The following is a 10,200-nucleotide window of genomic DNA, read 5'->3' as shown; positions in this document are numbered from 1 at the left end:
GCAATATCCAGGCATAACGCGCCCATGGGAGTTCGCCAGCGGAGCCTTCCGGAACCCGACACTCCGACCAGATCAAGGACAGGCGTCAGGCAGATCTTCGTCTTGTCACTTGAGGAACCCTAGGACCGTCCCCTTAAATCAGGCCGAGCCTGCAGCCCCCACGCCGCCGCGGCACCCCGGACCATATCGGGGCGGTGCGCGAATCTGGCGCCGCATCGGGAGCAGCAGGGTTCCCGGCGCCTCGCCGGTAGCCAACAGCGCGTCGTCGCGCATGGAGGAGCAGGCGACGCAAACGCCATGGTCGGCCCCCGCCTCGGCCTTGAATCCGAGGGGAAAACACCGCGCCGCGAAAGAGAGCTCGCCCCGCCACCACCATCCACGGCACGGGCTTAGCCCAGTCGCCTCCTCCGGCGACGGCGAGGGGAGGATGGAGGAGAGGGGCTTGAGGTGGCCGGCGGCTGGGTCTCCCCCGTGTTGCCCGCGAGAGCGATGTGGGGTCGGGCTGGGCCAACATTATGCAAGCAATTCAAAAAAAAACATTCTTTCACCACCAAAAAGGGTTCCAACGTTCTTCAGCGCCAGCGCGTACGGACGTTTTAGTCCAAGTTGCAGGAGCACGTTGCCTTGCAGTTGCAGGTGGGGCTGTATCTTTGGATATCGCTGCAATAGTTACTTGGCCACGAATGCAATGGGCGACGTGTAATGCTTTTTTTGGCCCAAGATAAGACGGCCTTGATGTTGTCACAGTGGCGGACCTAGCGTGTGTGCATGGTGTGCCGTGGCACACCTAGAGTTTGTGAAAAAATTTTATACCATATAATATTTTAGCCCATTTTAACTAAGCCAGCCAGTCAGGCCCAACTGCCATCACGTGAGCGACCCGGACAGAGCGAGCGAGCGAGAGAGATAGGCAGAGCGGCGCGATCTAATGGCCTAATCCCCTCGCGCTCGGCCGCTGCCCAACCAGGACGCGCCGCCGCTCGGCGCTCACCGCCTCACCCACTCGGCCGTTGCTGTTCTCCTTCGAAATCGAAGCAGCGCCGGCCACCGGAGCTCCTTCCGTTTGGCGAGAACAGCTAGCAAGCAGCAAGCGCCGCGACCCGCGAGCCGCCGACCCGTCGACCCGGACCAGAGGGCCGCCGCCGCCCCGGAGGAGCTCTTTCCGCCCGCGCCTCCCGTCCCGACGGCCGACGCCCTCGACCCCTCGTATCCTCTCCTCCGGTCCTCCACCGCTCGGCCTTTGCTTGATTCGATTCAGGTGAGATACTGTACTGGTACTGCCTCATGTTCTTTTTTACCCAGTACTGAAATGCAGAAATGTCTCGTCACTGCCTATATAACGAACAAACTGCACTGTCCAGTATGTAGTAATGTTTGCTGCACTGTTTGTTGATGTTCTTAAACATTTAAAAAGACCATTTAAAACTCGTTGAACCTGTCCAGTTTTCAGCTAGTAAACTGTAAACATAACCATTGATGATGCTTATTTGTGTTGTTCTTTTTGTTGTAATTGTACAACCGAAGATGAAGAGGAATGGTAACATTAAGTCCTTTTTTCAGAATTATGAGGCTGCTAAAAGAAGGAAGGTTGCAGCCGAAGAGTAGCCTGAATATGAAGATATAGTGTCAAATATTGAAGATGAAGCAGTCCTTCCTCAACCTCTAGTCCATTATGCAGAGATTGAAGTTGATATTGAAGATGGAGCATGTTGCAACAAAGAAGCATGTTCTTTATGATTTGGTCTACTTACTCATCAAATTGATATTGATTTTACCGGTGGCAACGGCGAGTGTTGAAAGAGTGTTTTCAGCAATGAATCTAGTGAAAAATAAGTTGAGGACTACTATGAGTGATGATCGCTTGAATGATTGCTTGGTGATATTTATTGAACGAGATGTGTTCATGGAAGTAAGCGAAGATGCCATAGTTGATGCTTTCATGGCAGTGCAAAAACATAGAGTTACCTAGTGATGTAATTTTCTACTTGTTCTTTTTTTATGTAAGACTACTCGTATTGTAATTGAGCACATTTGAGATATATTTTGTGAACTAAATTGTTGTGAGATTTGCATTAAGCTACTCATGTTATTATTTTGCCATATTTTGTCTGACACATGGATTAGGTGAGGAATTTTTTTTAAAGTGTGCACACCCTTCATTTTTTTCCTGGGTACGCCACTGGTTGTCATGTCCTCTGCCACGTAAACGTAAACGTAAACGTGTCACATTTTCTTTCGGACGAAAAAAACAGAGCCTTGTGAGAGAAATGTATTACTCGGCACGAGTCGTTCTACGGCTTTGCCTTGTATATAATAGCACACATTTTATTCGTTGATTCACATTAGAAAAATGCTTTTTTGGGGCATCACGTCATTGTATATCACACATTTTGTTCGTTGATTCACATTGGAAAATTGTTTTATTTCTAATACTCAGATGGGAGAAAATTCCTTAAACTCAACAAAAGAATGAATGTGTATCTATGCTGTACTCCCTCTATCTAAAAATACATCACACATTAATTTTGTTGTAAGTCAAACTTCATAAAATTGCACCAAGCTTATAAAAATAATCATCCACACCTGCAGTACAAAATCTACACCATTATATTCATCACGAGATACTCCCATATTTTAATATATGAAACTTATTTGGTATTGGAAATATGGATTTATCTTCTTTAAACTTAGTCAAACTTTAGAAAACTCGACTTGGGAAAAAATGAATACACAGTTATGTACGATATTTTTCTATGGAAGGAGTAATAAGGCATAGTAGTTAAAAAAGGCAACATGAGCATACTTAGCCGAACCGACATTAATCAATCGCCCTCTTGAAGATAACCCATATGTACGTTCCCGCAAAAAAATGTGTATGTGTCATCGAAGCATTGCTCACATTTGCTCCACGGTCAACAAAAGCTACATACATATCCTACTCCTCTCCATCATGCATGTTTTTTTAGACTACCCACAATGGAAGTAACATAGTTGATGACATCATACATATCTAGATCATATAGATAATGTGACAGGCAATTAATGAAGAAAGAGAGACATGTAGTAACATAGCTAGTTACTAATACTATGAGTAACATCACACGTATCAAGGCAAGATGAGTCATAACCTAATAAATAAAGTGTTGCATAACATCACACATATGTTACTTCCCATTGTAGAGATAGTAATATAGATGAGTAACATATACTCCCTCCGTTTCTAAATATTTGTCTTTCTAGACATTTCAAATGACTACTACATACGGATGTATGTAGACATATTTTAGAATGTAAATTCACTTATTTTGTTCCGCATGTAGTCACTTGTTGAAATGCCTAGAAAGACAAGTATTTAGGAATGGAGGGAGTACATAATACTAGTCTGAGTTATTACCCATTGTGCCTAGTCTTAGCGCATAGCAAAATGACTTACTACAACCCACCCTAACCCACCAGATTGTCCCCCAAACGTTTCTTCTTTCTTGCCCGATTCAGCTCCGCACCGTACGATTTTTTCTTCAGTTGGTATGCACAACATCATGCCGAGTCAGAGAGAGTACAGTCGATCCGTGTCTTAGTCCGTTGGTACTTAATTAGCACTTGGCAGCATCGCATGCGTCATCACAAAAGAAATAAGAAAGAAATCGTCCAACCAAGATATCTCTTTGTGTCTCTATAAGATCTACCCTTGGACACCAACACAACCGAATACGTTTGCGCATGTTCCTTTCTCTCATATCAGAGGACTCAGTCAGAGGCTATGTAATACGTAGTACGTACGTATGATGAGCTCATGCCCTTGATTAGTTCCCCACATCTACCTATGGTGGACACGAAGTGACTCTTCTCTATCGACGAACCAATCTATAGTTGAATGGTTAGATAGGCAGTAGTATTCTTAACCCACAGAGAGGGTACATATGATGCTCGGATTTATTTAGAATTTATTTCAGGATTTCTGACGATACGTGTCTCACTCTTTTGAAGGTGTTCATAAAGATAGGGCCGGTGTGCGTATGTGTGTTCATAGAGGTAAGTATATGCGCATATATATGAGCGCTTGTGTACTGGTGTTAAAAAAAAGACTTCTCTATCGATCGGGTGCCAAGTTGCATGCACTTTGCATGTTATAATAAGCTAGTACTATGTACGCAGTAAGCTTTCTCATTGGCGCAAACAAATTAACATCCTTTCAGAGTAAGCTGCTGCTGTGAAGAAGATTCCTCAAGATCCGCTGTGTGGCGGGAGAAGTCCGACCAAGCAACTTCATCTAGTACTTAGCTCCCAGGCCACCAAGCGCTTCCTATATATACAACGCATATGCACGACACAAGGAACAAGATCCATACAAGTATAGAACTAGGCAGAGAAGCAGCAGCAAGCAAGACGTAGAACGATGGTGGCCAAGGCGAAGATGAGCGCCATGGAGTTGGAGATGGAGAAGGTGATGAGCGACGGGGAGGTGGTGCTCGGCGGCGCCGGGGACGAGGAGGACGACGTGGTGCTGCCGGGGTACCGGTTCCACCCCACCGACGAGGAGCTGGTCACCTTCTACCTCCGCCGCAAGGTGGCCAGGAAGTCGCTCCGCATCGAGGTCATCCGGGAGATGGACATCTACAAGCACGACCCATGGGATCTCCCCAGTAAGCTCCTTCTCTCCATGCATCATCGTGCGCCGTGCAATTTCTTTTCTGGGACAAAGACTTTCTATCTGACTTGCAAATTACGCAGAGGCGAGCACGGTTGGTGGGGAGAAAGAGTGGTACTTCTTCTGCCTCAGGGGGAGGAAGTACCGGAACAGCATCCGGCCCAACCGGGTCACAAGCTCCGGCTTCTGGAAGGCCACGGGCATCGACCGGCCCATCTACTCCGCCGGCGGCTCCGGCTCCGGCGTGTCCGTTGGGCTGAAGAAATCCCTCGTCTACTACCGCGGCAGTGCTGGCAAGGGCACCAAGACCGACTGGATGATGCACGAGTTCCGCCTACCGCCGGCCGCGGCCACCAACGCCTCCCCGAGCATGCAGGAAGCGGTAAGTGGTCCACGCGTGCATTCCATTTCCACACAAAAATCACGGTGCGGACACCTGTGATGTGGTGCGGTGTGAGTGTAAGATTGACCCTCTGACGTGTGACCTGAAAATGCAGGAGGTGTGGACCATCTGCAGGATCTTCAGGAGGACCATCACCTACCGGAAGCAGCAGCAGCCGTGGAGGCCGGCGCCCGCGCCGTCCGCCGCCGACTCGAGCTCCAACACGGGGAGCTTTCAGTCGTCCGAGGCCAGCGACGAATACATGAACTGCCTGCAGGCTCCGGCACCCGCCGCTCCGTACATCCCCCAGCAGCAGCAGCAGCACCAGTACGTCAGTCAGACGAGCACGGTGGACAGCGGCAATTTCCTCTACGAGGACAACATGCACAACCAGCAGTTCCAGGGGGAATGGAACGCCGCACCCGCCGCGCCGGTGCCGGAGCAGAAACAGCAGAATCCATTGTCGACGGCCGTCGCCCTCCACCAGAATGACCATAGCCACGCCGTCGCCGCGAACGATTTCTACAAGGTCGAGGGGTACTTGGAGGAGATCGCTAGGATGTTGGAGGTCACCGATTCGGCAGGGCTTTACGACTACAGATCATAATGTTGATCAGCAGTAAACTCTTCGGCTCCGTAGGATCCCACGAGTTCGCCGACGGGCCGGTCACTCCTGCCGCCTCGATGGCCGCCGTTGCGCCCGGCGGCTTCGGTAACACTCGGCTGCTTCGGAAACTGAAAGGGACGGCGGAACAGCGACAGTGTCTGGAAACCGACGATGGCGACAAGCGACCGGGTAGTACTCGGCTTCTACCTTCTGTGGTGCCTGTGGATTGGTTGAATCGGGTCATCGGAAGGTCTTGAAATGGAGTAGTGTGGTCTCGGGTTGTCCGGGGAAGCAGCAGTCTTCATTGCTGGGCTCATGTACCTGATTAGTTGGGTCCATCTTGTCCTTGTTAACATGTAACAATGTCACTGATATCATAGCTAGTCCTGTACAATTGAAATGATGTAGGTAAGATTGTTTTTTGAGTTAGAGCAAACTATAATAAGGGGCTCCTCGAAAGCCTAGATTTGAGGAGCAAAAATGAGTTTTTATGGAGTTAAGCACTAGCTGGCAGATACCCTAAAACCAACTTTACTAAAAAAGTATAAGTTTGGCTCCCTAAAAATCTTCCCCAAATGACTATATTCGGTCCAACTAGCAACCCTAGAGCAAGAGTAGGGAGACAGCCGCGCAGCCCCTGTGCCATGATGCCACCATCGGAACTCACGCCGCTGGTGGTCCGCTGCTCCGATGAACGAAAAAATGAAATCCCACACCGCCCTGCTACTCCGGCGACCCTTGTCGGCGCTGAAATCCCGCCGACAACGAAGAATTTCACGATTCGCCTGTGGAGCCATGGTCGGAAGCGGGGAAGACAATTCGTGTAGCTGTGTGTGTTCTATGCCCCCAGGTGTGCGTGCATGTGCGTGTTGTGTCATCGCGATCTACCAAGTACGGGTGCCCCTCTGCTGAGAGTCCCTTCTTCCCCTTGCGCCACCGCAAGCTACCCACTGGGCGGCCCTGGGGTGCGCCTGGACGGCTGTCTCACACGGACGGAGCGACAGGCTCGGTCCCTCTTCCTCTCATGCTTCCATACCGGCGGATCCGAGGAGTGTGGCCTCCATGCTCTAAGGTCGACGCAAGATATGCGTCCGGGTGGCGGCAGGGGAGGAGGAGGAGAATGAAGGTAGTGGTGGTGTTCACGGAGTCCGAGATGACGTGCATCGCGTGTAGTTTCGCCGACATGGCTTTCCTCGCCAACGCAATCTACGTGCTCAATGAATTGCGTGAACCAAATGTATACTTTAGGAACGTAGGTTTTAGGGGATCTGCTAGCTGCAGTACGGGATTTCCCTAAAAAGCAAAGTGGGATAGGGTGCAATTTTGGTAGTTCTAGTATAGGGGATCTGCTAGAGATGCCCTTATAGCCTGCTTACATCACTTCTGCTTATGTGAAGGGGGAAGATATGAAAAAAATGAGGGCAGTGGGCTCTCATGCAAAAGCCTAGTTTTACATGTCCTCCTACGAAGAAAAAGAAAACGAGTAGATTGATACATGTACTAGTCTAATTGTCAACCTTATAGTCCGCCTTGCTATATGGGTGACTACAGATGATGCTATAGATAACATGGTAGACTAGTAGTCATGCTCTTACATAGATACGCTGAAAATATGAATGTGGCATTGTAAACCAGAGCTACCCCTTGCTGCTTCAGAGAGCATGCTGCACATGGACAAGATAAAGGAGCCAATGGTAGCCAACTATCTTCATGATGGCAGCAACCATTATATCACTTCCAAGATGAACGATGCCAAGGACATGCTCATGGGAAGGGGAAGTCTGGGTCCATTTTTTAGCCTGTGCAAATCTAGATGAAGTTATTTTGATCTGGATAGAGTTATTTTGCATTGATTGTGATGAGGTAGTGATTTGCTTTTCATCGACATTTTTTTGTGCTAATATGATACATCTGAGCAAAGATAAGTTAATTATCTGGATGAACTATGTTGCCCAGTTATTATGCTACTCTATTATTACTGCATTGTACGCCATACGAACGATATGTGATCAGATCATGTCGTCGGATGCATCCTTTAGGCGGTATTGGTCGGCCCCCGTTTGTGTCATGACAATATATTCTATCCCGTTAGGATTGGATTAGCCTAACATAAGAACACGATGTGTTTCACTGGAATCTAATTGTGAATGGGTCCTTCCTTCAATGTTGATTGTAACCATGCACTCTCGCATTCAGACATTCCAGTGGACAATAAAAAAAGGAAACGAAGATACCCACTAAGAGTTCAGATTTTCATGTGGCATCATCGAAGGGGGTTGTGCTAACTGCTAACTAAAGACAACCACACTTGCGGCAAGTTGCAAGGAAGCACGAAGTGTGGCTTTTTTACTTTTGAGAAAGGAGGCCTGGGCCCGGCATTAAATTAATGACACCCTGATAAGTAGGAAACAACAAAGATACAAGGTACAAGATGCTGAAAGATGATATTACAAGACACCTAACAAATAAGAAAACAAAAGAGTAAGCAATACACACAACTTGATTGTCAGATATCCTCATCCACCAACGCAAAAATGGATCTCCGATGATTTTGTTGTCCAAAGAGCAACCTCTAGCAAAATCACGGATGTCAGGGCATCACCCTAATGGCAGCTAGTTCATGAGAGCATTAGCTTCAACAACCCAAAGATTTCGAGCACAACTCTAATAGTTATGTACACACTGGCAACACCCCAACGGTGGTCAGAATCGTCAGACCATCACTCCGACGGTGTGGAACGTTTGGGTTCAACTATGATAGTTCAAAGATAGTCTTGCATGTCTTAGTAGCTCTGAGTCTTACCTAGTTTGGACGAAGACTTCAAGGCATCCTCTAACGAGTCTTAGCTAGCGACATTGGATCATGTCCACGCTAGATGATTGTGAAGTACTTCGCCTGAATTCATGGCATGCCTAACAGATGGGCCACAAGAAGCTCTATGGGGAACAAGCAAAGGTCAGAAGTCACCCGGATTTACCTGTTACACCGACAAAGAATGAAAATGTCCGTCTGCCATGTGAACCGAGGGCCATTTTGTAACGCCCCGGTCAAACCAACCAGTTCATCCCCGGTTCATGACCGTTGCGTCTGGGGTTTAGGTTGGCCATACATACTAATGATACGTCTCCAACGTATCTATAATTTTTGATTGTTGCATGCTATTATATTATCTGTTTTGGATGATTAATGGGCTTCATTATACACTTTTATATTATTTTTGAGACTAACCTACTAACCCAAGGCCCAGTGCAAATTGTTGTTTTTTTGCCTATTTCAGTGTTTCGCAGAAAAGAAATATCAAACGGAATCCAAATGGAATGAAACCTTCAGGAGAGTTATTTTTGGAACAAACGTGATCCAGGAGACTTGGAGTAGACGTCAAGAAAGAAACGAGGTGGCCACGAGGCAGGGAGGTGCGCCAGCCCACCTAGGCGCGCTCCCCACCCTCGTGGGCCCCTCGCAGCTCCACTGATCTACTTCTTCCTCCTATATATATCCAAATACCCCGAAAAGATCCAGGAGCACCACAAAACCCTATTTCCACCGCCGCAACCTTCTGTACCCAAGAGATCCCATCTTGGGGCCTTTTCCGGAGCTCCGCTGGAGGGGGGGTCGATCACGGAGGGCTTCTACATCAACACCATAGCCTCTCCGATGATGTGTGAGTAGTATACCACAGACCTTCGGGTCCATAGTTATTAGCTAGATGGCTTATTCTCTCTCTTTGGATCTCAATACAAAGTTCTCCTCGATTTTCTTGGAGATCTATTCAATGTAATTCTTTTTGCGGTGTGTTTGTCGAGATCCGATGAATTGTGGGTTTACGATCATGTTTATCTATGAACAATATTTGATTCTTCTCTAAAATCTTCTATGTATGATTGGTTATCTTTGCAAGTTCTTCGAATTATCCGTTTGGTTTGGCCTACTAGATTGATCTTTCTTTCAATGAGAGAAGTGCTTAGCTTTGGGTTCAATCTTGCGGTGTCCTTTCCCAGTGACAGCAAGGCACGTATTGTATTGTTGCCATCGAGGATAAAAAGATGGGGTTTATATCATATTGCTTGAGTTTATCCCTCTACATCATGTCATCTTGCCTAATGCGTTACTCTGTTCTTATGAACTTAATACTCTAGATGCATGTTGGATAGTGGTCGATGTGTGGAGTAATAGTAGTAGATGCGGAATCGTTTCGGTCTACTTGTCGCGGACGTGATGCCTATATACGTGATCATGCCTAGATATTCTCATAATTATGCACTTTTCTATCAATTGCCCGACAATAATTTGTTCACCCACCATAATACTTATGCTATCTTGAGAGAAGCAACTAGTGAAACCTATGGCCCCCGGGTCTATCTTTCATCATATAAGTTTCCAATCTATTTGGCTTTGCAATCTTTACTTTCCTATCCATATCATAAAAATACCAAAAATATTTATCTTATTATCTCTATCATATCTCACTCTCGTAAGTGACCGTGAAGGGCTTGACAACCCCTTTATCGCGTTGGTTGCGAGGTTCTTATTTGTTTGTGTAGGTACGAGGGACTTGCGTGTAG

At 47.1% G+C, this 10,200-nt stretch overlaps 1 protein-coding gene across 1 annotated transcript; it reads left to right on the top strand.

Moving 5' to 3' along the window:
• Positions 1–4,354: 4,354 nt before the first annotated feature.
• On the top strand, positions 4,355–6,077 carry LOC125506033 (transcription factor JUNGBRUNNEN 1-like). Its single transcript, XM_048670917.1, has 3 exons — positions 4,355–4,643; positions 4,732–5,030; positions 5,146–6,077. Exons 1-3 carry the CDS (start codon positions 4,397–4,399, stop codon positions 5,635–5,637), a joined length of 1,038 nt encoding a protein of 345 aa, XP_048526874.1. The 5' UTR covers positions 4,355–4,396; the 3' UTR covers positions 5,638–6,077.
• Positions 6,078–10,200: the final 4,123 nt, after the last annotated feature.

This window comes from Triticum urartu, chromosome 5, assembly GCF_003073215.2.
Source record: "Triticum urartu cultivar G1812 chromosome 5, Tu2.1, whole genome shotgun sequence".
NCBI classification, from domain to species: Eukaryota; Viridiplantae; Streptophyta; class Magnoliopsida; order Poales; family Poaceae; genus Triticum; species Triticum urartu.
The sequence above is the reverse complement of the archived record's forward strand: the minus strand, read 5'-3'. Positions and strand labels throughout refer to the sequence as shown.

Coding starts and splice junctions, on each gene's coding strand:
- LOC125506033 (XM_048670917.1), top strand. CDS start 4,397: ATGGTGGCCAAGGCGAAGATGAGCGCCATGGAGTTGGAGATGGAGAAG. Junction 4,644..4,731: donor CGACCCATGGGATCTCCCCA/GTAAGCTCCTTC, acceptor CAAATTACGCAG/AGGCGAGCACGGTTGGTGGG. Junction 5,031..5,145: donor CCCCGAGCATGCAGGAAGCG/GTAAGTGGTCCA, acceptor CTGAAAATGCAG/GAGGTGTGGACCATCTGCAG.